This window comes from Drosophila miranda, assembly GCF_003369915.1.
Source record: "Drosophila miranda strain MSH22 chromosome Y unlocalized genomic scaffold, D.miranda_PacBio2.1 Contig_Y1_pilon, whole genome shotgun sequence".
Classification (NCBI taxonomy): domain Eukaryota; kingdom Metazoa; phylum Arthropoda; class Insecta; order Diptera; family Drosophilidae; genus Drosophila; species Drosophila miranda.
Window position 1 is genome coordinate 38,670,566 of NW_022881603.1, and position 24,410 is coordinate 38,694,975.

General features: G+C 41.8%; 1 protein-coding gene across 2 annotated transcripts in view; it reads right to left on the reverse strand.

Moving 5' to 3' along the window:
* The window catches only part of LOC108160626, a 154,774-nt gene extending 133,336 nt beyond the window's left edge, over positions 1-21,438 (reverse strand). Inside the window, exon 1 of one of the 2 annotated variants that reach the window (XM_017294745.2) lies at positions 20,684-21,438. In XM_017294745.2, the coding sequence (XP_017150234.2) occupies positions 20,684-20,819 (136 nt within the window). In that variant the 5' untranslated portion in view covers positions 20,820-21,438. The remainder of the gene's footprint in view (positions 1-20,683) is intronic. The other variant, XM_017294746.2, reaches the window with a different exon arrangement.
* Positions 21,439-24,410: the final 2,972 nt, after the last annotated feature.

The window sequence follows — 24,410 nt, forward strand, 5'->3', positions numbered from 1 at the left end:
GTGGAAGACCCCATGGTATGGTCGGCCTGGAGCAACTTTGCAGCCGGCGCCATGAAGGAGCTGCGTAGGTGCGAGCGCCGAAGGAACGAGAGTTGCTAGGAGGAACCATGGTCCCTGCGAAGCAATGCTTTGCGGCCGTCCCGCAGAGACCCGGAACTTCCTGCCGGTCTCTCCAACTCAATACAGCTCCCTGTCTAGCTTTAGTTAAGTCCCAGGCTTATAAAATTTAATAAAATTAAGACACACACACACACACAAACATTGCCTTACCGCCTCTGTTGCATATTCCGATTCGCCTCATGTCAGATTTGTCAGAGAACAGACAAATCCAGGAAGACAGAAACAGCTACTAGTCTTTGATGGATAAGGGACCCCAGCAGAAAGATTTGAATAGTTGGATATCTGGAAACATTATGCTCGTATACGCCACTGTTATGGTGAAAGTTCGGACTTAGTCAAAGAAATTTCTAGTTCTTGCATACTAGTACTCTGAGGGTATTTGAAGCTTCGTCTTCAGAGTATGTTCAGAGTATTGCAGCCTGCCTTGTTGTGTTGCTCTTTTTTCACGAAAGGACACCACAAAATTAAGGAAAATGCTTGAGTTCAGTGAACCAAATGTGGAACAGTCGGTGGCTGCTTTCCTGCTGGTATTTTCTTTATTTCACTGCTTTTTTTCGAGTGTATATTGTGTGTGGGTCTGCTCCGCTTTTTTCAGAGAAAACAAATGCGCATAATTGTCGAGCGTGAACCATTAAAATATAGAACACCACAAACTCCCATAAATGTTAGTTGGCTGTCAATTCGTGTTCGCAACTTGATAAACGAGTGAGGCTCGGTTTAATTAAGTGTGCTTCTGCCCTGCCTGTCTCTGCCTTTCTTCCAATCAATGCAAAGTGGCATACGGAAGTTGCCTCCTTATCCTCTCACTGTACATATCAAAGGACTCTGCTCGAATGGGCCCAAACTTTCGGCCAACAATGGCTAAGGAAACGGGAAATGAAAAACGCTTTAACTATATAAGAGCTCCAAAGCGGAAATGACACATCAACACAATTGCAAACGGTTTGTATGTGCGGCACATACTCATACACATACAAGTATCGCAAATGATACAACCCAACACGTGGCTCGAACTGAAGACGGCGCTGATCAACGAGTTCAAAAATCACACACCATATGAAGAACTCTTACGACAACTATACACCACCAGATTCAACGGCAGTCTTCGTAAGTTTATAGAAGAATTAGAGATAAAAGCATTATTAATAAACAATAAGCTAAACTTAGAAAACATACCAGAAAATAATGTCATTTATAAAAACGGTTTGAACAACACAATTAAAGATGTCATTACTCGAAAACTTTCTGACAGAATGTTCATGACCTTAGCAAGAAAAGATATTACCACATTGTCTAATCTTAAGAAGGCAGCACAAGAAGAAGGATTGTACAAAGCTAGTACAACAGATTCAGGTACAAATAAAGATCAATCGAAATCGTCTCAATCAAATCGAAAGAATGTTGGAAACTATTATCCAAATTATAATACTTCTAACTATCACAATCAAACTCAGAGTTCATCTGGAACAGGTCAGACTAATCGAACAAATCAAAATCAAAATTCCCAAAATCCTGGATTATACAATGAGTTCAAAAATTCCTTGAATCAAGGTAGGGCTCAGAATCCATTCAATCAGCAAATATCTCAAAACCAAGCTAGTGGGAGTGGACCCAACCAACCTACTAAAAGAGGGAGGGAGAGCCAGAGTGGCCAAACGAAGATGGACGTAAATTTTCATCAAGCCGCCTCGGAAGAAACCGAGGAGGACCCTATATAAACATTACCATTAATAAAAGAATATTAAGGTGTATCGCTGACTCGGGATCATCGATCAACATCATGAAAGAAAATTATACAGATTCCGAGATAAAAGACGATAACCTTACGGTCCATACCATCAATGGACCTGTCCGTTTAACTAAGAGTATAATGAGGAATGCGAACAAAACATGTCCGTCCGAACAAAAGTTCTACATACATAACTTTTCCGAAAATTATGATATTTTATTAGGAAGACAATACTTGATGGCAAGTAAAGCCGTCATCGATTACAGAAATGACACTGTAACACTAGGAGCTAGGTCGTACCCAATCATTCAGAGTGGAGAAGCTATTGAAGCCGGCAAGACCGCACAGAAGTGCACTGATCCCTCTACAAAAGAAGAGAAGATCGCACCTAAGTGCCTTGACCCATCTCCAGAGGGAGATCAATACTTCGCTTCCGCTCTAGACAGTGAATTAAGGGAATGTAATCAATTAAGATTTGAACACTTAAACGACGAAGAGAGGGAAGAGTTAAAGAAGGTCTTATATGAGTTTAAGGATGTGCAGTACAGAGAAGGTGACAATTTGACTTTCACAAGTACAATCAAGCACGAGATCAAAACTCAACATGAAGACCCGGTCTACAGACGACCATACAAATATGCCCAGATACATGATCAGGAGGTAAACCAGCAAATCAAAGATATGATCAGGCAGGGAATAATTCGAAAGTCGAATTCTCCTTACTGCTCGCCCATATCTATGATTCCGAAAAAGATAGATGCTTCAGGAAAGCAAAAATATCGAATGGTAGTAGACTGTAGAAGTCTAAATGAAATAACAGTTAAGGACAAATTCCCAACTCCACGAATGGATGAAATCCTAGACAAACTAGGTAAATGTCAGTATTTTACGACAATCGATTTAGCAAAAGGTTTCCATCAAATACCCATGGAACCTAGCTCAATCCCCAAAACTGCGTTCTCCACTAAGCATGGACATTACGAGTTCACTCGTATGCCCTTTGGGCTAACCACTGCCCCAGCTACCTTCCAAAGATGTATGAACAATCTGCTAGAAGAGTTAATCTTCAAAGATTGCTTTGTATACTTAGATGACATCATTATATTTTCCACTTCATTGGAAGAACACTTGTTGTCACTAAGGAGAGTATTTGGAAAGTTAAGAGACGCCAACTTGAAGCTACAAATGGATAAATGTGAATTCATGAAAAAGGAAACTGAATTCCTAGGTCATGTAGTCACTACTGAAGGAATAGTACCAAATCCAGGCAAAATCTCTGCCATTGCCAAATTTCCAATACCAGAAACGACTAAACAAATAAAGTCATTCTTAGGTCTGTGCGGGTTCTACAGGAAATTTATTCCTAATTTTGCAAACATAGCAAAACCCATGACACTCAAACTAAAGAAAGGAGCTGTCATAGACCCCAAGGAAGAAAAGTACGTCGAGGCATTTGAGAGACTAAAAGTACTCATCACCTCAGACCCTATCCTTGCGTTCCCAGACTTTGACAAAATGTTCACGGTAACAACCGACGCTAGTAACATAGCATTGGGAGCGGTTTTGTCACAAGAACACAAACCGATCTGCTACGCTAGCAGAACCCTAAATGAACATGAAATAAACTATTCAGCCATCAAAAAGGAACGAGGGGGAACGTTGTGAGTTGCTGCGGAGACCGCAACTCTACAGTTATACCCGATACTAAGTCAGTATGGCTCTCCTCCGGCAGACGCCGCTAATATTAAACGACACGACAAGGAGTGCGTGCGAGAGAGACAGAAAATCAGTCTGAGCGTGACGTCGGGCGCTGCGTAGCCACAGAAAATTGATTTGTTCCTTTTGCCTATAAAAATGATCTGATCTGATCCAGATTCAGCAATCTGATAGATATGGTCATTATCTATAATTCCGCGTTTTTAGTTATCTCGAATGTGCAATATTGTGGATGCAACAGATTTTCGTCCTTTGTGGGGGCGGAAAAAGGGTGGGGTGAAATTCTGAGATATACGTTTTATAGTGGGATCTAACAGAAGTGCGGATACCAAATTTGTTTACTCTAGCCTTAATAGTCTCTGAGATTTGTGGATGCCCCAGATTTTCGTCCTTTGCGGGGGCGGAAGGGGGTGTGGCGAAATTTGGACACGAAACGGTCAAGGTCCGATATCACAGGAAAGTGGATACCAAATTTGGTTGCTCTGGCTCTTATAGGTTCTGAGATCCTTGAACTCATATTTTGCAATTGGCAAAGCCGACCATGAAACCTGTGTGTTAGAGAGAGACAGAGCGAGAAAGAATGAAATTGTTTTCTTGATTCTGGCTATAATAATTATACGATCTGGTTGAGATTTTACACTTTAGAACATATAGTCATCCTCTACGATTCTTTGTTTTTGGTTTTATCGTATCTTTAAAAATGTGGACTCCACAGATTTTCGTCCTTTGTGGGGGCGGAAGTGGGCGGGGCGAAGGTTTGAAATATTTTTGTAGCAGTGACATATCACAGAAGTCTGGATCCAAAACATCGTTGCTCTAGATCTTATAGTCTTTGAGCACTAGGCGCTGAAGGGGACGGACGGACGGACGGACGGACGGACGGACGGACAGACAGACAGGGCTCAATCGACTCGGCTATTGATGCTGATCAAGAATATATATACTTTATGGGGTCGGAAACGATTCCTTCTGGACGTTACACACATCCACTTTTACCACAAATCTAATATACCCCAATACTCATTTTGAGTATCGGGTATAATTATTAGCGATCGTATGGGCAACCAAGTATTTCCGTTCATACCTGTTCGGTAGAACATTCGAGATACAAAGCGATCATAAACCCTTGATTTGGTTGAACAACCTCAAGGAGCCAAATATGAAATTACAAAGGTGGAAAATAAAACTGAATGAGTTTGATTTTAAAATGAAATATCTACCAGGCAAAGAAAATCATGTAGCTGATGCCTTATCAAGGGTAAAGATTAATGAAAATCTCCTTGGAGAAGCTTCCAATAGCGTTGGTGCAACTGTACATAGCGCACAGGAAGACAATCTAAATCAGATTGCTATCACGGAAAGACCAATTAACTATTACAATCGGCAAATTGAGCTAATAAAAGGCAATGAAGATAAGGTAGAAACAATTCGTTATTTTCACAAGCTAATCATCAAGATCACGTATAAGGAAATGACTAACACCTTAGCGAAGGATATAATAAAGGAATATCTATGCACCAAAAAGAGCGCATTATATTTCCATAACGAAATAGATTTTCCTCCATTCCAAAAAGCCTATTTAGAAATCATTAATTCTAGCAATATAACCAAAGCTATTAAATCAAGCACGAAACTCCTAGATATTCAGAATTACGCTGAATTTAAAGAAACCATATTAAAGAATCATAAAGGCTTACTCCATCCAGGGATAGAGAAACCGTCAATTGGTTTAGGGGAAAATACTATTACCCGGATTATCAAAAACTAATCCAAAACATCATAAACGAATGTCCTACTTGTAATATTGCCAAAACAGAGCATAGAAATACGAAGTTGGCATTCGAAACTACACCGGAAATACTGAACATCAGAGAGAAATACGCCATAGATTTCTATATGGTTGGTAACCAACAGTTCCTATCATGTATTGACGTATACTCGAAGTTTGCCACTCTTGTAGAAGTAACGAGGGGGAACGTTGTGAGTTGCTGCGGAGACCGAATATACCCGATAGTTAGTCAATATGGCTCTCCTCCGGCAGACGCCGCTAATATTAAACGACACGACAAAGAGTGCGTGCGAGAGAGACAGAAATCAGTCTGAGCGTGACGTCGGGCGCTGCGTAGCCACTGCAAATTGATTTCTTGCTTTTGGCTACAAAAATGATCCGATCTGATCCAGATTCAGCAATCTAATAGATATGGTCATTATCTATGATTTTGCGTTTTTAGTTTTCTCGAATGTGCAATATTGTGGATGCAACAGATTTTCGTCCTTTGTGGGGGCGGAAGAGGGTGGGGCGAAATTCTGAGATATACGTTTTATAGTGAGATCTAACAGAAGTGCGGATACCAAATTTGGTTACTCTAGCCTTAATAGTCTCTGAGATTTGTGGATGCCCCAGATTTTCGTCCTTTGCGGGGGCGGAAGGGGGTGTGGCGAAATTTGGACACGAAACGGTCAACGTCCGATATCACAGGGGTGTGGATACCAAATTTGGTTTGGTACTCTTATGGGTTCTGAGATCCTTGAACTCATATTTTGGAATTGGCAAAACCGACCATGAAACCTGTGTGTTAAAAAGAGACAGAGCGAGAAAGAATGAAATTGTTTTCTTGATTCTGGCTATAATAATTATACGATCTGGTTGAGATTTTACACTCTAGAACACATAGTCATCCACTACGATTCTGCGTTTTTGGTTTTATCGTATCTTTAAAAATGTGGATGCCACAGATTTTCGTCTTTTGTGGGGGCGGAAGTGGGCGGGGCGAAGTTTTAAAATATTTTTGTAGCAGTGACATATCACAGAAATCTGGATCCAAAACATCGTTGCTATAGCTTTTATAGTCTTTGAGCACTAAGCGCTGAAGGGGACTGACGGACGGACGGACGGACGGACGGACGGACGGACAGACGGACAGACGGACAGACAGACAGGGCTCAATCGACTCGGCTATTGATGCTGATCAAGAATATATATACTTTATGGGGTCGGAAACGATTCCTTCTGGACGTTACACACATCCACTTTTACCACAAATCTAATATACCCCAATACTCATTTTGAGTATCGGGTATAAAAAGTCGTGACTGGTTAGAAGCAAAAAGAGCCATCATGAAAGTTTTTAACGAGATGGGCAAACCAATTGAAATCAAAGCCGATAAATATTCAGCTTTTATGTGCACAGCATTGCAAGCATGGCTGAATGCGGAAAACGTCAAAATAGAGATCACTTCCAGCAAAAATGGAATATCTGACGTAGAAAGATTTCATAAAACAGTAATAAAAATTAAGAATAATATCTAGCGAGGATAACCCAGAAGATAGATTCACGAAGTTTGAATTAATTCTTTATACTTATAATCATAAAACCAAACATAATACCACAAATAGGACACCAGCTGATATATTCATTTATGCAGGCTCACCTGATTATGACACCCAACTAAATAAAGTGAATAAAATCACTCAATTAAATAAAAACCGCATAGAGTATGAAGTAGATACCCGCTATAAACTATCACCTCTAGTTAAGTCTAAGTTAACAAATCCTTTCAAAAGGACGGGCGAAATTAGACAGGTAGACGAAAAACATTATGAAGAAAAGAATAGGGGTAGGAAAATAACTCATTATAAATCAAAATTCAAGAAAAAGAAGAAATCTAATAGAAGCAAATATAATAATTCCAGAGAAACCGAGGAAGTTAATGGAATCGGCGAACTTCAACACAATTAAAATCCACATCTTCCTCATAATTAAAATCGTAATGGCACAGGGCCAAGACATAGAAATAAATCCTATAAAATCCCAAAACGGATATATGATATTCAAAACTGGATCGATTAACATACCTATCAATTACGAATACCATTATCTAACTGTTAATGTAACTAAAACCGAAGAACTATACCAAAATTTATTAATGCAAGCCACTAAATTCCAGGACATAATCCAAATAAAATATCTAGTAGACAAATTGCAAAGAGAAATGAACGGGCTAAAAATAACCAAAAGAAATAAAAGAGGCCCAATCAATATAGTAGGAACAGCCTACAAATATCTCTTTGGAACACTAGATCAGGAAGATAAAGTCGATTTGGAACAAAAAATAGAAAATTTTGCCAGCCATAGCATTCAAATGAATGAACTAAATTTGGTAATAGATGCAGTTAATAGCGGAATAAACGTTATAAACAAACTAAATGAAGAAAAAGACAGGAATCAACAAATAGAAATTTAGATATTCAATCTACAACATTTCACAGAATATATCGAAGATATAGAACTAGGTATGCAATTAACTAGGCTCGGTATATTTAATCCAAAGTTATTAAAACAAGACTACCTGGAACAAATAAATTCTGAGAAAATACTAAATATAAAAACCTCCACATGGCTAAAATCCGATACCAACGAAATTCTAATAATTTCCAACATTCCCAAAGACATTACATAAGTACCAATCTATAAAATCGTTCCGTATCCAGACGAATTAAATAACATGTTAACAGATATGACATACGACAAGTACTACATAAAAAATGAAGAAGTATTTGTTAAAGAAACTAGATTGAAAACCAATGACAATTGTATAAAAGGAATTTTAATGCAAATTCCCACTAAATGTCCATATTCCAAAACTTTTCAAAACTTTCAAATAAACTTTATTGAACCCAATATACTAATCACATGGAATCTTCCAAAAACAACGCTAAACCAGAATTGTGTAAACCAAGAAATCATAGCGGAAGGAAATACCATTATAAAAATCTACAACTGTTCAATCCAATTAAATGAATTTACAATATCAAACACAATGTTAGATTTTGCACAGAATGTTTATGTCAACAACAACATAACTAAAACAAAACCACTGTCGTATGTCCAAACTAATGAAATAATTATGCAATACACCAAATATAGTAACCTATTACAAATAAGTCTACTAATTTCATTTGTCATAATTATATTAGTACTACTAAGTTATGTAGCTGTTAAATTTAAGAAAACTTCCAAAAGAGTCACGGTTAAATGTATTAACCCTATAATAGAAGCAGAAGAGGAACCAACCTCAGCCACCGCACTTGACACCCCGTCACTATACCCGAGGGTAATCGCCTAGGGACAGGCTAATAACAAACGTTGGGGGTGACATATGACATATGACATATCCATAATTCCCCACATCCCATACACATTATGCTTATGTACAATTCATCCACCCCATCCACACAAGTAACAGGACCCCACTCAAGAATCAATAACTGTTTCTTCCCATACTCCAAGCTAGGGCCCCCCATAATATAAACAATGGACCACATTGTTTCATCTACATTAGAATCACGCCACTCTCGAGAAATCGATTCTTTAGAATCACGCCACTCATGAGGACCAATCAAAGCTAGACATAAAACCAAGGAGTATCACATTCCTAGCTCCGTCATGTAATGCAACACCGATCGCCAGCAGTGGATGCCTTTCATCAAAGCCGACGCATCCCCAAATATCGATCCAGGCACGTACGCCACCGACACGAAGATGCAGCCGAGGAAAGCAACGCCCGAAGCCAGAGTCGGGAGTTCCAAGAGAAGGGCTCATGGAAACTAGCCAGCAGCAGAGAGATCAGTTCCGTTTGAGACAAGCAGACCCAAAGTCAAGTCGGGGAATTCATTTAAATCTTGTGACATAAAGATATTTAAGTTGTAAAATAAAAGTCTTTTTTAAAAAACTTAAAATCGAGTTGCGAAAATTTAACTATATGTATGTACATATGCCACGGGAGCTCGGACTGGGATGGAAAACTCGCACAAAATCACTGCACTGTTGTTAGGCACAATCGAAGATTACTTATCTTGAACTTGGAGCGATCCGCCGATGCTGGCTGGGGTGAGCTTCTCCTTATGGGCTCGAAGGACCAATGTTTGTAGTGGGGCGGATCGCAGCTCAACTCTCCCACAACGCAATTGATGTAGCCGTCATAAGAAATGAAAACCGTTGTGTTTCGTGGTATATATATAATTATGTGTGTGTATTTGGTTGGGCGGTCGCGCGGTAGATCAACCGTCTGAAGCGGGGGTGAAATCGTAACTGCTTAACTCTATGCCTTATGGTGGATTGTGGATCCGAGCGCCCCTCCGAGCGCGCGAGAGCGAGCCGGGACCGAGGCGCGCGGACCCGGCACAGTGCGCGGAAATTGTTTACTGCTGGCCTGAACAGGGTTTTTCTACTCTTGTTTAGGGGAATTCCAAAGAGCTGTCAAAACACAACGCGTTCAGATAACAAAGCAGCCACATATTCTTGCTTCATATTCATTGGGGGCCACAAAAAAAGGCATTGGACCGCAACATTTGACCAACGCACAAACATAAAAGTGAAATTTGCGACCGGCCATAAAAAGTTTAATAGACAGCAACGCCTCTCCCAGCTATGAATGTCAATGATGTAGGCACGAAGAGGGAGGTCGGAAGAAATATGAAATGGGCCTGGTGTCCTTTTTGGATAGAACCGAAGTTGGTCGCCTTTTCAGGGTCAGAGAAAGTTTTCCGCTGAATCTCTCAGTGCAAACAGAAGTAATTACCCTAACTGGGCATTAATATGTTTGCTCACTTCACATTACCGTTATTCATCACACTGTAAGAAGGAATGAGCAGAGAAAGATAAATAGAGAGAGAGAGATAGAGTGAGTGAGAGGAGTGCTCTTTTTAACGGCCCAAACCAATTGTGTATATTGTTGTAGCTGTTGCCGCTCTTGGCCACTTGCCAATGCACTCACACGCACACACACACACACACACACAAACATTGCCTTACCGCCGCTGTTGCATATTCCGATTCGCCTCATGTCAGATTTGTCAGAGAACAGACAAATCCAGGAAGACAGAAACAGCTACTAGTCTTTGATGGATAAGGGACCCCAGCAGAAAGATTTGAATAGTTGGATATCTGGAAACATTATGCTCGTATACGCCACTGTTATGGTGAAAGTTCGGACTTAGTCAAAGAAATTTCTAGTTCTTGCATACCAGTACTCTGAGGGTATTTGAAGCTTCGACTTCATGCATTCAGAGTATGTTCAGAGTATTGCAGCCTGCCTTGTTGTGTTGCTCTTTTTTCACGAAAGGACACCACAAAATTAAGGAAAATGCTTGAGTTCAGTGAACCAAATGTGGAACAGTCGGTGGCTGCTTTCCTGCTGGTATTTTCTTTATTTCACTGCTTTTTTTCGAGTGTATATTGTGTGTGGGTCTGCTCCGCTTTTTTCAGAGAAAACAAATGCGCATAATTGTCGAGCGTGAACCATTAAAATATAGAACACCACAAACTCCCATAAATGTTAGTTGGCTGTCAATTCGTGTTCGCAACTTGATAAACGAGTGAGGCTCGGTTTAATTAAGTGTGCTTCTGCCCTGCCTGTCTCTGCCTTTCTTCCAATCAATGCAAAGTGGCATACGGAAGTTGCCTCCTTATCCTCTCACTGTACATATCAAAGGACTCTGCTCGAATGGGCCCAAACTTTCGGCCAACAATGGCTAAGAAAACGGGAAATGAAAAACGCTTTAACTATATAAGAGCTCCAAAGCGGAAATGACACATCAACACAATTGCAAACGGTTTGTATGTGCGGCACATACTCATACACATACAAGTAAACTCGTATTCTCGCTCGTACGAAAAAAAAAAACCCTTGATGTGGGTGGGCGTGGGGCAAAAGGACGAACCAAGGCGAAATAAATAAATATGACACGCGCGAGCGCATGAGAAATGCGTCAGCCCCCCAGGCGCCAAACTCTGCTGACAATACACCAGCGGAGCAGCGGAGGCAGAACCAGCATCAGAGGCAGCAACTGCGGCGGCAACAGGCAGCAGCAGGCAGCAGCAGCAGCAGAAACTGCGGCAACAATAACAGATCTGTTAGGCAGACATGTACAACAAATAAATTCGAAACAAGTGAGAATGCTGCAGTGTAGTCATGCGACTTAAAGATACCCACTACTTGGGAACTATCCAAGCAAAACTTTTACGGAAATGAAAGTACTGCCAAAATAGTGTTGCCTTTGATGAAGTCCCCAAAAACCTAGTGGATAAGCGCAAGTATATAACTAAGTAAAAGAGGAGTTTGTAGATTTTACAAGGTTTGTTATCTATTTTCCAAATACTCTCAGAGTATGAATAGTTAGTTGGTAAGCAGCTAGAAAGTCAGCTAACTTGAAGGTCAAAGTAGAAGCATAGCTATAGCATTTGGGTTACGCCTCAAGATTTAAAAACAAATAATAATAAATAAAACTGTCCGAGCTAGCCAGAACCTTTCAAAATATATCATCTTCTCTGCCAATATTGAAAAACATTTTGATTATGAAGTAAACATAATTTCTCATTTCTCTCTATTCAATCAATAAATAAGAAATAATAAATCTACGCTATTACAAAATGAAAATATTTCATCATATCCAAAATTGAAAAATGTCTCTGGCAAAATGGCTTGCGCAAACATACAAAAAGCTTCTTCAAATGTAAATAATATCAATTTCTTGATTATGTCGAAAGGTTTTCTGCAAATGTTGAATAAAATAATCTAAATGCGAATATGCAGTCAGAAAACGAACTTATTGACTGGATTCACTGAACTGAATTCAATTGGGATGCAAGTAAAAGCCAGAGGAGCTAGCCGCAGATGCCCAAAGTACAAAACCCGTACGAAGTATCACCAAAAAAAGACAGCGACGGCTACTGCCGCTGCCTCTGATGTGTCTGTGTGAAATATTTCGGAATGACAGAGCAATAAAACTGCTACATCAAAGGAGACACAGCAACAGCAGCAACAGCATAGACAATTGTTGGTTGTTTCCTGCTAGTTGGGAGCCTTAAACATGCTTATTTCGGCATTTCTTCCATCTCCGTCTCCAGCTCCATCTCCAGCCACAGTTCCATCTCTCACAGAGCTCTTGGCTTGCCCCTACCCCTCTTCTCCTTGTTTTTGTGTGGAATTTTTAATAAAAACGGCTCAGACACAGCTCGGGGAAAGTCGGCTCAAAGCAACATCTCATGTAGGTTACCGGCACGCCCCGTGGCATGCAACAGCAACAACAAAAGCAGCAACAACGAGAACTTGGTCCCTGACAAGTGTGGAGGTGTCTCCGTGTTAATAAAACCGAATTTTACTTGGGGAATCGTTGGGGCCTATCGGATTTTTAGAGCCGCGCAACTGGTTTATGTTGCTCTTGCGGATTTATCGACAGGACACCCGTACACCTCTTTCGACTATATCCATTTTACGACACTTGTCTGTCTCTATCAGTGTCTGTGTCTGCGTGTCGAGTGCCTGTACGAGTGTGTCTGTTTTGTCACAAAACTTTTGTGTCTTTTTGTCTGCCAGTGTCTGTCGCTCCCTATCTCTCTGTGTGTATCTGTGTTTTGGTTCAATTTGGGTTAGCACTTTTGGCTAAAGGCCTTAAAATCGAGCTGGGAGACAGCCCAGCTGCTCGAGACTTCCCGCTGGTGGAGTGCTTTTTAATAGCCACGCCCAGGCTCAAGGCTGTTTGAAAGGTCGAAAGGGAGTCGGGAGGGGACCGGGACCCACCACATAACGGATTGGGTACAGAAGGCGGTTCCACTGAACTGCTCTACTTTCGGGCTAATTTATGACAGCATCTAATTTGGCCGACAATAAACAAAACAATTCTCGAGCCATGCTCGGACTCTGAAAATTAGTTGAAATCAAATGCATAAATTTCTGTTTTTTTGTCTCGCTGGTACGTGACCGAAATGGTTCAGTTTCTGTGTCTGTGAGAATTGTGTGCCAAGTGAGTCAAAAAACGAGCGGGAACGTTGTGAGTTGCTGCGGACACCGCAACTCTACATTTATACCCGATACTTAGTCAGTATGGCTCTCCTCCGGCAGACGCCGCTAATATTAAACGACACGACAAAGAGTGCGTGCGAGACAGACAGAAAATCAGTCTGAGCGTGACGTCGGTGGCTGCGTAGCCACTGCAAATTGATTTGTTCCTATTGGCTATAAAAATGATCTGATCTGATCCAGATTCAGCAATCTCATAGATATGGTCATTATCTATGATTCTGCGTTTTTAGTTTTCTCGAATGTGCAATATTGTGGATGCAACAGATTTTCGTTCTTTGTGGGGGCGGAAGGGGGTGGGGCGAAATTCTGAGATATACGTTTTATAGTGAGATCTAACAGAAGTGTGGATACCAAATTTGGTAACTCTAGCCTTAATAGTCTCTGAGATTTGTGGATGCCCCAGATTTTCGTCCTTTGCGGGGGCGGAAGGGGGTGTGGCGAAATTTGGACACGAAACGGTCAAGGTCCGATATCACAGGGGTGTGGATACCAAATTTGGTTGCTCTAGCTCTTATGGGTTCTGAGATCCTTGAACTCATATTTTGCAATTGGCAAAACCGACCATGAAACCTGTGTGTTAGAGAGAGACAGAGCGAGAAAGAATGAAATTGTTTTCTTGATTCTGGCTATAATAATTATACGATCTGGTTGAGATTTTACACTCTAGAACACATAGTCATCCACTACGATTCTGCGTTTTTGGTTTTATCGTATCTTTAAAAATGTGGATGCCACAGATTTTCGTCTTTTGTGGGGGCGGAAGTGGTCGGGGCGAAGTTTTGAAATATTTTTGTAGCAGTGACATATCACAGAAGTCTGGATCCCAAACATCGTTGCTATAGCTCTTATAGTCTTTGAGCACTAGGCGCTGAAGGGGACTGACGGACGGACGGACGGACGGACGGACAGACGGACAGACAGACAGGGCTCAATCGACTCGGCTATTGATGCTGATCAAGAATATATATACTTTATGGGGTCGGAAACGATTCCTTCTGGACGTTACACACATCCACTTTTACCACAAATATAATATACCCCAATACTCATTTTGAGTATCGGGTATAATAATATCCACACACATACGCACGTGCTACCCCCATCCCTACTCTCGCAACTAACCCACCCTCTTTCTATCATTTCTATGAAAATAAAAACAATTTTCAGTTTCCTTTTGACGAACAAAACAAAGCAAAAACGAGGGGGAACGTTGGAAGCTGCTGCGTAGACCGCAACTCTACATTTATACCCGATACTTAGTCAGTATGGCTCTCCTCCGGCAGACGCCGCTAATATTAAACGACACGACAAAGAGTGCGTGCGAGAGAGACAGAAAATCAGTCTGAGCGTAACGTCGCCGCTGCGTGGCCACTGCAAATTGATTTCTTGCTTTTGGCTACAAAAATGATCCGATCTGATCCAGATTCAGCAATCTGATAGATATGGTCATAATCTATGATTTTGCGTTTTTAGTTTTCTCGAATGTGCACTATTGTGGATGCAACAGATTTTTGTCCTTTGGGGGGGCGGAAGGGGGTGGGTCGAAATTCTGAGATATACATTTTATAGTGAGATCTAACAGAAGTGCGGATACCAAATTTGGTTACTGTAGCGTTAATAGTCTCTGAGATTTGTGGATGCCCCAGATTTTCGTCCTTTGCGGGGGCTGAAGGGGGTGTGGCGAATTTTGGACACGAAACGGTCAAGGTCCGATATCACAGGAGTGTGGATACCAAATTTGGTTGCTCTGGCTCTTATAGGTTCTGAGATCCTTGAACTCATATTTTGCAATTGGCAAAACCGACCATGAAACCTGTGTGTTAGAGAGAGACAGAGCGAGAAAGAATGAAATTGTTTTCTTGATTCTGGCTATAAAAATTATACGATCTGGTTGAGATTTTACATTCTAGAACATATAGTCATCCTCTACGATGACTCTCTGTATCCATAACATCGTTGCTCTAGCTCTTATAGTCTTCGAGCACTAGGCGCTGAAGGGGACGGACGGACGGACGGACGGACGGACGGACAGACGGACAGACAGACAGGGATCAATCGACTCGGCTATTGATGCTGATCAGGAATATATATACTGTATGGGGTCGGAAACGATTCCTTCTGGACGTTACACACATCCACTTTTAGCACAAATCTAATATACCCCAATACTCATTTTGAGTATCGGGTATAACGAGGGGGAACGTTGTGAGTTGCTGCGGACACCGCAACTCTACATTTATACCCGATACTTAGTCAGTATGGCTCTCCTCCGGCAGACGCCGCTAATATTAAACGACACGACAAAGAGTGCGTGTGAGAGAGACAGAAAATCAGTTTGAGCGTGACGTCGGGCGCTGCGTAGCCACTGCAAATTGATTTGTTCCTATTGGCTATAAAAATGATCCGATCTGATACAGATTCAGCAATCTGATAAATATGATCATTATCTATGATTCTGCGTTTGTAGTTTTCTCGTATCCTCAATATTGTGGTTTCCACAGATTTTCGTCCTTCGTGGGGGCGGAAGAGGGCGGGGCGAAGTTTTGAAATATTTTTGTAGCAGTGACGTATCACAGAAGTCTGGATCAGAAACATCGTTGCTCTAGCTCTTATAGTCTTTGAGCACTAGGCGCTGAAGGGGACGGATAGACGGACGGACGGACAGGCGGACGGACGGACAGACAGACAGGGCTCAATCGACTCGGCTATTGATGCTGATCAAGAATATATATACTTTATGGGGTCGGAAACGATTCCTTCTGGACGTTACACACATCCACTTTTACCATCAATCTAATATACCCCAATACTCATTTTGAGTATCGGGTATAATAAGACAGCCCACACTCAGCGGCCCAGAGGAAACGGAAGCATCCATCCATTGCATATCCCCGGCACACAAGCCGTAGCTGTCATATAAATGTCAGATCCATAAGTGTTACGAAGGCAACGGCAGTAACGAAATGCTTGCGGCTTGACCTGTGCAGACAATAAAACTTTAACCGAAGAAAATTGCGATTTACTAGAAAGAAACGAAAACCATCGAGAAAGAATTTCTCTTGTTGAAGTTCTCCTTTCTATTCATCCGAAACTACGATACCTAAGATATTTAATGGCTACAAAAGCCAAAGATTCAAATAACCCAATTTCGAACGACTTCACAAAAAGAATTGAGTTTTCAATCTAGCTTACTGCTTAGATTTGCTGCTGCTCTGAAATGTCAAGAAAAGTAATATATTCAAATAGCAATTTAAAAACATTTTTCAAATCAAGTTGTCCTTACGGGGAGGAGATATGTACTTGACCAAATCGGGTCAACACACAATGGTATGATGAGTGGGGGGTCGTCTCTCAAAATATATACACACCAGCCACTCCATCTCTGCCCCGACTGAGCTTCTTATTCCGCATTCATCATTCAACGCAAATTCCACCGAAACCATATGCCGTTAAAATCAACAACATCACAAAGTTTGTTTCTTCAACCAGCTTGTGGGAATACAAAATTTATGTACTCGAGTATCTGCTTGTATCTGTATGTGTAAATATACAGAGAAGAAATCAGGTCTGCTGCCCACGCCTTATTAATAATGTGCGCTGGCCTTGAAGCCTGTGCCCGTCGGGTCCTGGGACTCGCTCGCTGCCAAGTTTGTGTGAATAACCTGGGCCTCACGGCAAATAGGTCTCTCGCTCTCCCTCTGCTCTCCTCCTCGTCCCAGTTGAGTATGTGCTTTGCATACTCTGGGGCGCCTTGAAAGAACTCATCGATTTGACTGTATTTATGGGCGAAAGAGGGAGTGGAAGGAAGCGTGATGCCTGGCACTTGTCTGGGCCAATGCGTGGCTTCATTCATCAGTCTGACACCGCTGAATGATGTGCCCCACTGATTGCCAAGGTCCGCTGGCGAGGCCTCAAGCAGAGCTAGCTCTATCTCTTCCTTGCTGCCAGATTCTTTCTCTCTTACTTACCATTAATTAGCCCTTTACTATATTATAAATGTATTCATCATTAAAGGCAAACGGGTCGATGAATGTGTTACATTTTTCAAAAACTACGTACTGCTATATGTAGTATATTGTAAGTCGGAAATGTAAGGGAAAACTAAATCCACTTGATCTGCAAGAGTATTAAGGGCTCAGGTTCTGACAGTATCCTTTGGTTTTTTTAATAATTCCATCGCATCGGTCTTGCAACTGAAAATCACGTTTCCCATTATTGCTTTTGACAATAATAATTTTCCAACTCTTTTTCATGGTTTCGTGGAAAATATTTGCAGAAATATTTAACCGTTATGCAGAAAAAAAACAGCTTTCTACACGGCAGTACGAACGATTAATACGTTGTAAAAGGGAGAGTAAAACCGTTTGTTTGCTTTTCAATGGCAAACAGCTGTGCAAATAACTGCAATTTTGCATACTGCAAACCGCAAGTACGAAATTTATTTATTAATAAACCAGAAAACCAAACAACAACCAGGGACGGCACAAGGGGACACAAGCGGTGGCTTTTATGAATTCATTACGGGAAATATGCGCATTTTTTATCAGGTTTTTACCCATCAATTAAGAGGTGAAAAAGTATCTGACAAACAGTTATCGATCAGAAAAAAACGTTTTGTACACTTCTAACGCGTGGAATGTCCCATGCCGTTTCCCTTTTCAATTTTCCATATTTGCGGAGTGGTGACCCTGAAGTAGAGCTCTTTCAGGTTCATCGGAGAGAAAAACCTCTGTTTATTGTTTGCCCTATATCATTGATTTATTGTCCCCCTCTGATTCGATTTTATCATGTGACAGCCATGTATCCTGAGTGTCGCTCTCACCATCTTGTCCATTAAGCAAATACATTTTTAATTGCATAATCGGAGAGCAAACATCACCTCAAGAAAAATTCGCATGGAATTTCCTTTGATAGCTTTTTGCCTTTCTGCAGGTTCTCCTGCAGACGTCCTCAATTGCCAGAATGAGGGAATTCTGTTTGTCTGCGCTTAGCTCAGCTTCAAGTAGCTTTTAGCCAAATGAAATGCCAGACGAAGAGGAGAGCAAGTCAAAGGAAAGGAAATGAAACAATTTACGCAAAAGTGAATTGCATTTTGAAAGTACGAGTATTTCATTTGAAAATTAGAAAACGAAAGACAAGGCGAGACGAGACGATAGACGACGGACGAGAACAATTGCCATGGAAAATTATGGAAAATTATGTGAAAATTCATGTTGATGGCTTGTTTCTTCTCTGCCTGGACAAACAAAAGCAAAGATAGAGATGGGAAAACATTCTGTTTGTAAGCTGAATATGGCAAACACTGAAACCAAAAGCCAGAGACCAAAACCCAATGGCAACAGTTTCTTGTGTCAACTGCCACATGCAACACAGCATCAGCAGCAGCTGCAGCACGAGGGCAGCAGAGTAGAGGGAGCTGTAACGACCCTGACCAAGCATCAACAGCATTTTCCAAGGGTCTGCCGCTCGTTAGTTTTTGTTTTTTCCATTTCCACATTTCTATCTGGTGCTGGTGCTGGTGCTGGTACTGCTACTAGTGCTGGTGATGCATTGAAAGTGAGTTTTTTCTGCCCCAGTGTGGCAGAGAGTATTATATAACGAGGGGAACGTTGTGAGTTGCTGCGGAGAGCGCAACTCTACGCTAATATTGAACGACACGACAAAGAGTGCGTGCGAGAGAGATAGAAAATCAGTCTGAGCGTGACGTCGGGCGCTGCGTAGCCACTGCAAATTGATTTCTTGCTTTTGGCTACAAAAATGATCCGATCTGATCCAGATTCAGCAATCTGATAGATATGGTCATTATCTATGATTCTGCGTTCTTAGTTTTCTCGAATGTGCAATATTGTGGATGCAACAGATTTTCGTCCTTTGTGGGGGCGGAAGAGGGTGGGGCGAAATTCTGAGATATACGTTTTATAGTGAGATCTAACAGAAGTGCGGATACCAAATTTGGTTACTGTAGCGTTAATGGTCTCTGAGATTTGTGGATGCCCCAGATTTTCATCCTTTGCGAGGGCGAAAGGGGGTGTGGCGAAATTTGGACACGAAACGGTCAAGGTCCGATATCACAGGAGTGTGGATACCAAATTTGATTGCCTTGGCTCTTATAGGTTCTGAGATCCTTGAGCTCATATTTTGAAATTGGCAAAACCGACCATGAAACCTGTGTGTTAGAGAGAGACAGAGCGAGAAAGAATGAAATTGTTTTCTTGATTCTGGCTATAATAGTTATACGATCTGGTTGAGATTTTACACTCTAGAACATATAGTCATCCTCTACGATTCTTTGTTTTTGGTTTTATCGTATCTTTAAAAATGTGGAATCCACAGATTTTCGTCCTTTGTGGGGGCGGAAGTGGGCGGGGCGAAGTTTTGAAATATTTTTGTAGCAGTGACATATCACAGAAGTCTGGATCCAAAACATCGTTGCTCTAGCTTTTATAGTCTTTGAGCACTAGGCGCTGAAGGGGACGGACAGTCGGACGGACGGACAGACAGACAGACAGACAGGGCGCAATCGACTCGACTATTGATGCTGATCAAGAACACATATACTTTATGGGGTCGGAAACGATTCCTTCTGGACGTTACATACATCCACTTTTACCACAAATCTAATATACCCCAATACTCATTTTGAGTATCGGGTATAAAAATGTGTGCCACGCATGCAGACGCATATAGCACAGCAAACCCCCTCTCTCTCTCTATCTACCACAAGTGCTGGGCTCTGCAGGGTCTGCCATTCATTCCCAGACAGCAGCGGCAACTCTTCAAATGATTGCTGGACTAACTTTGACGGCTATAGGACACAGACCATTGCTAGGATTCGGATTCGGATAAAGACCAGGACTAGGCCATGGACTGGGTTCGCTCCTGCACCCCTCCTCAGACGGTCACACTAAATACTTTCACCTTTGGACTTGCCACAAAAAAAGGGAAACTTTTCCTCTGTCTCCGTCTGCACAAAAGTGGAATTAAAATTCCCAGCACAAAAATTAAAGAATTTCAATTGGCAAACTCCCTCCTTTGTGCTCGGCCCGGAAATGGGAAGGGAAATCCAAGGCGACAAAGGAAAACCTTTTGCTGGGGAGGAGGAGCGTTGTGCAGCTGGAGGGTTGAGGTTGAGGAGGCTGCAATTAGATCAGCCAGCGCTTGGCGCAAACAAATTAAATTTAATTTGAAATTAAATGAAAATAAATTGTATTATTTAATTAAAAACGCCGCGCTGAGAGGAGGGTAGGGTCTCACCTCTAAGCAGCGCCATCGAAAGCAGCAGCCAACTGATGAGCCAGTTGAGTAATCCGAAATTGGCTCTGGCCGGGAGCAGGGATGATGCCGATGCCGATGCCGATGACGGGGACAACGATGTCAGGCGGGCGGACATTCTATTGCTGTTTCTGTAGTTGTTATCCGCAAGTTTATTGTTATTATCGTTGTACTCTCGGCACGCGATCTCCCAGCAAAACGTGTCGGTGCGGGGGGTGGGAGATGTTGAGGTCGGTCTGGTCAACTAACGATTCCGTCAAATTAGATCCGGGAAGCACTCTCTACTAAGCTCTGCCTGGGGAGCAATGAAAGTGTTTGTTTTTTGTTTCGGGGGTTTCCTGTTTTCCGTTTTTCGCACTGTTTTTTTTTAATCCTCTGCAGTTGAAGTTTTTTTCCACAACATTCTCGGGGCACAATGTCTACGTTATTTCAAAGCGAACTCTATAGATGTCAGACCTCTATAGACTACACTGTTTCACTTGAAAGTAACCGAACCGCAGAGGTTCATTCGTAGGGTACCATGCAAGCGATTATTGCATTTTAATAGCCAGTCATTAATTCGAAATTAACACGCAAAGGGGCTCATTAGGCCTAGGGAACACTTGGCACTCGGCACTCGGTACACGGCACTACTACCCTACTAAAACAGAATCGAAATCGGAATCTGAATCTGGTCTGAACTGACCGCGCACCATAAATCAAGAGACGCGTGCTTCGCTTCCAAGTCGCAGGATGGAACTGAAAGGCGAGTGGCGGTCGTGGTCGTCCGCTCCATGCGGCAGAACGAATGCGGCATGCCTCGCGCCACTCGTCGTCGTGCCCCACTCGGCTTTCCCCCAAAAGAGAGCCACGAAGAGAGCCAGCGAGCTCTTAGAACTCAGATTATTGGAGCACGAAATTGCAAGGCAACTTTGAAGTGAAGCTATTCACATTTTTTGTATTGTTTGTTGCACTGCCGCCTATGCACTCGATTGTTGTACCCAGGTCTGCTGCATCTATTTTTTAATATATCTTTACATTCCGGCATATAAATGGAGTATGTACTTTCTATGGGTATTCGGTATTTGTGTTTATTCGTTGGGTACAGTTTCCGATACACGACCAGGAAATGCCATTCTGTTGTTGTTTCTTAATAATATTTAAATGTAGAATATTATTAAATTATTTTTATTAACAAAGCTATCGCAAGTACATATGCGTTAATAATACGTATGTTTTTTTCGGGGAAACCTTTGAATATGTTTAATTGAAAAACTAAAGGAATTTATAATCTAAATCTAATCAAAACTGATTTATTTGGCTTTGTATTCTGTTTTATCCTACCAGTTATGCATCTGTTCTGTTCAATTATTTAAAAACTATTTATTTATTTATTTGAGCAGGCATTTGGCCGCTAGCAAAATAAATGGTGGAACAATCGTCTCAGTAGGCCAACAAGTTCTGCAGTCAATATGCGATAACCACAACAACAAAAACTCGAACTTATGTCCTGCCGTAGGTCAGTAAAGCAGTAAGTACTCGTACACGTACGAGTATGTACAATATAAGAGATTTTCCCGCCTCTTATACCGCCCGATGGCTAAGAATGGCTAAGAGAGAATTTCCCCCGCAACGAGCGTTGACTCAAAACAAACTGTTGGCTTTGTTGGTCTCATCGAAGTTACCCTCAATTCAATTGGTCAACAAAATATGCATTTTTAATTAATGCCCGTAATTAGCCTTTTTCCTTTAGTATCCCTTACGTGGTTTTATTGTTGGGACTCAGGTCACACCACACACAGAGACGCAGACAAACGGTCAGAGTCACAGTCACAGTGGGAAAAACACACTCATACACACAAAGGAGAATTTTTCAATCAATTTGCGAAACTTTTAATTACAAGTCAATTTCATTTTGTGCAAACAAACAGATCAAATGCACTCGACGGCCCCGCAAAGGTCAAGCCGAAGCGATTAAATCAATTAAATTAATTAGAGAGAATGTGAAATGTATTTGCAGATGGGCCAAAACTTTTCCAGCTGATTATATTTAATTAATTGGCCCCCAGCTATTGGCTTTCCCGCTGTCACACTGGCGACTGTCTTATGCAATCAAGTTTTCAACTTTTAAACCGTCCAAGGTCGTCGTAATTAGCGTCACACACCCCCATACGATTACTTCATATTCAATATGAATACAGTGAAAGCTCATTGAATGGACGAAGAAACTCTCCTGACAGGACTTTATTGGTATTATTGTACCTTTAAGGCAGACGTACACGTAGTCACTTTCGGATGCCACAACATCGGCTGACCGCTGTAGAGCCTTTTCACTGTATCTGGTCAGGGAGATGGCAGATGGAGGCACGTGTCAATCGCAAGCCGATTATAGATAAAGTAAAAGGCGAAAAAGCAAAATCTGTAAACTTTTTAATTGAAACAATTTGTACAATTTTTCCCCACTTACCCCCAATGTACCCCCACGAAAGCAGAAAAGAACAGACAAACTTTCAGGTTTTTGCTTTTAATCTTCGTTTTTGGGAGCCTTGAGCGATCCATTTACCTAGCAGGACCAGGAACAGAACCAGGACCCTCTCGGTCTTTGGGTGATTTCTTTATTGAATTATTCGGCTGCTTTAACATGGGGGATGTGGTTAAAATATTATTCTGTATTGATTTTCTATATTGACAAACACGCTCGCAGTCGCTCCCCATAAATGCGGCGAATCTTGTTCGGTTTCTATCCGGATTTCCTTTGGCACATCATTATTCCAATCAGAGACGCACGCGCGACTCAGAATTGGATTCGGATTAGGATATGGATCTGGGTGCTGCTGGCGCTGCTGATGCGGCGTGCCGGTTAGGGGTGAACAAACAAATTAAAAATCTTTTAAGGCTCTCGGGGGACACTGTCTGAGCCGATTTCACGTGTCGCCACGGAGCTGCAATGATATTCGTATCTCGCGCTGCCTCTTGACATCCACCCAAAAGTGCCGAACACTTCCGGATCCCGTTCCGCGCTGCGACTGGGAGCTGAGCGCTCGGGAGAGATGGCTTCATTAGGAGTGCAGCGGGGAAAATGATGACCCTTTGCAGGGCCTGGCACGAGGGTGGAAAGTGTCATTAATTGAAATGCCAGGCAACAGCTTGTCAAGCCAACGAGCCATGGCCAAATTACAGCCACACACACGCTCTAACATCCTTTTCCCTTTCAACAAGTATCGTATCCCGCCCTAACTTGTTTATACTTTTCAAGAGAAGACTTTTCAAATGATTATTCCCGTTTGTAGTAGATTTCCCAGGGTATATTGACGACTAGATATTGTACAGAATATCAATCATGGCTGTGGCTAGGGCGAAATTGTGAGATATACGTTTTATAGTGAGATCTAGCAGAAGTGCGGATACCAAATTTGGTTACTCTAGCCTTAATAGTCTCTGAGATTTGTGGATGCCCCAGATTTTCGTCCTTTGCGGGGGCGGAAGGGGGTGGGGCGAAATTCTGAGATAAACGTTTTATAGTGAGATCTAACAGAAGTGCGGATACCAAATTTGGTTACTCTAGCCTTAATAGTCTCTGAGATTTGTGGATGCCCCAGATTTTCGTCCTTTGCTGGGGCGGAAGGGGGTGTGGCGAAATTTGGACACGAAACGGTCAAGGTCCGATATCACAGGAGTGTGGATACCAAATTTGGTTGCTCTGGCTCTTATGGGTTCTAAAATCCTTGAA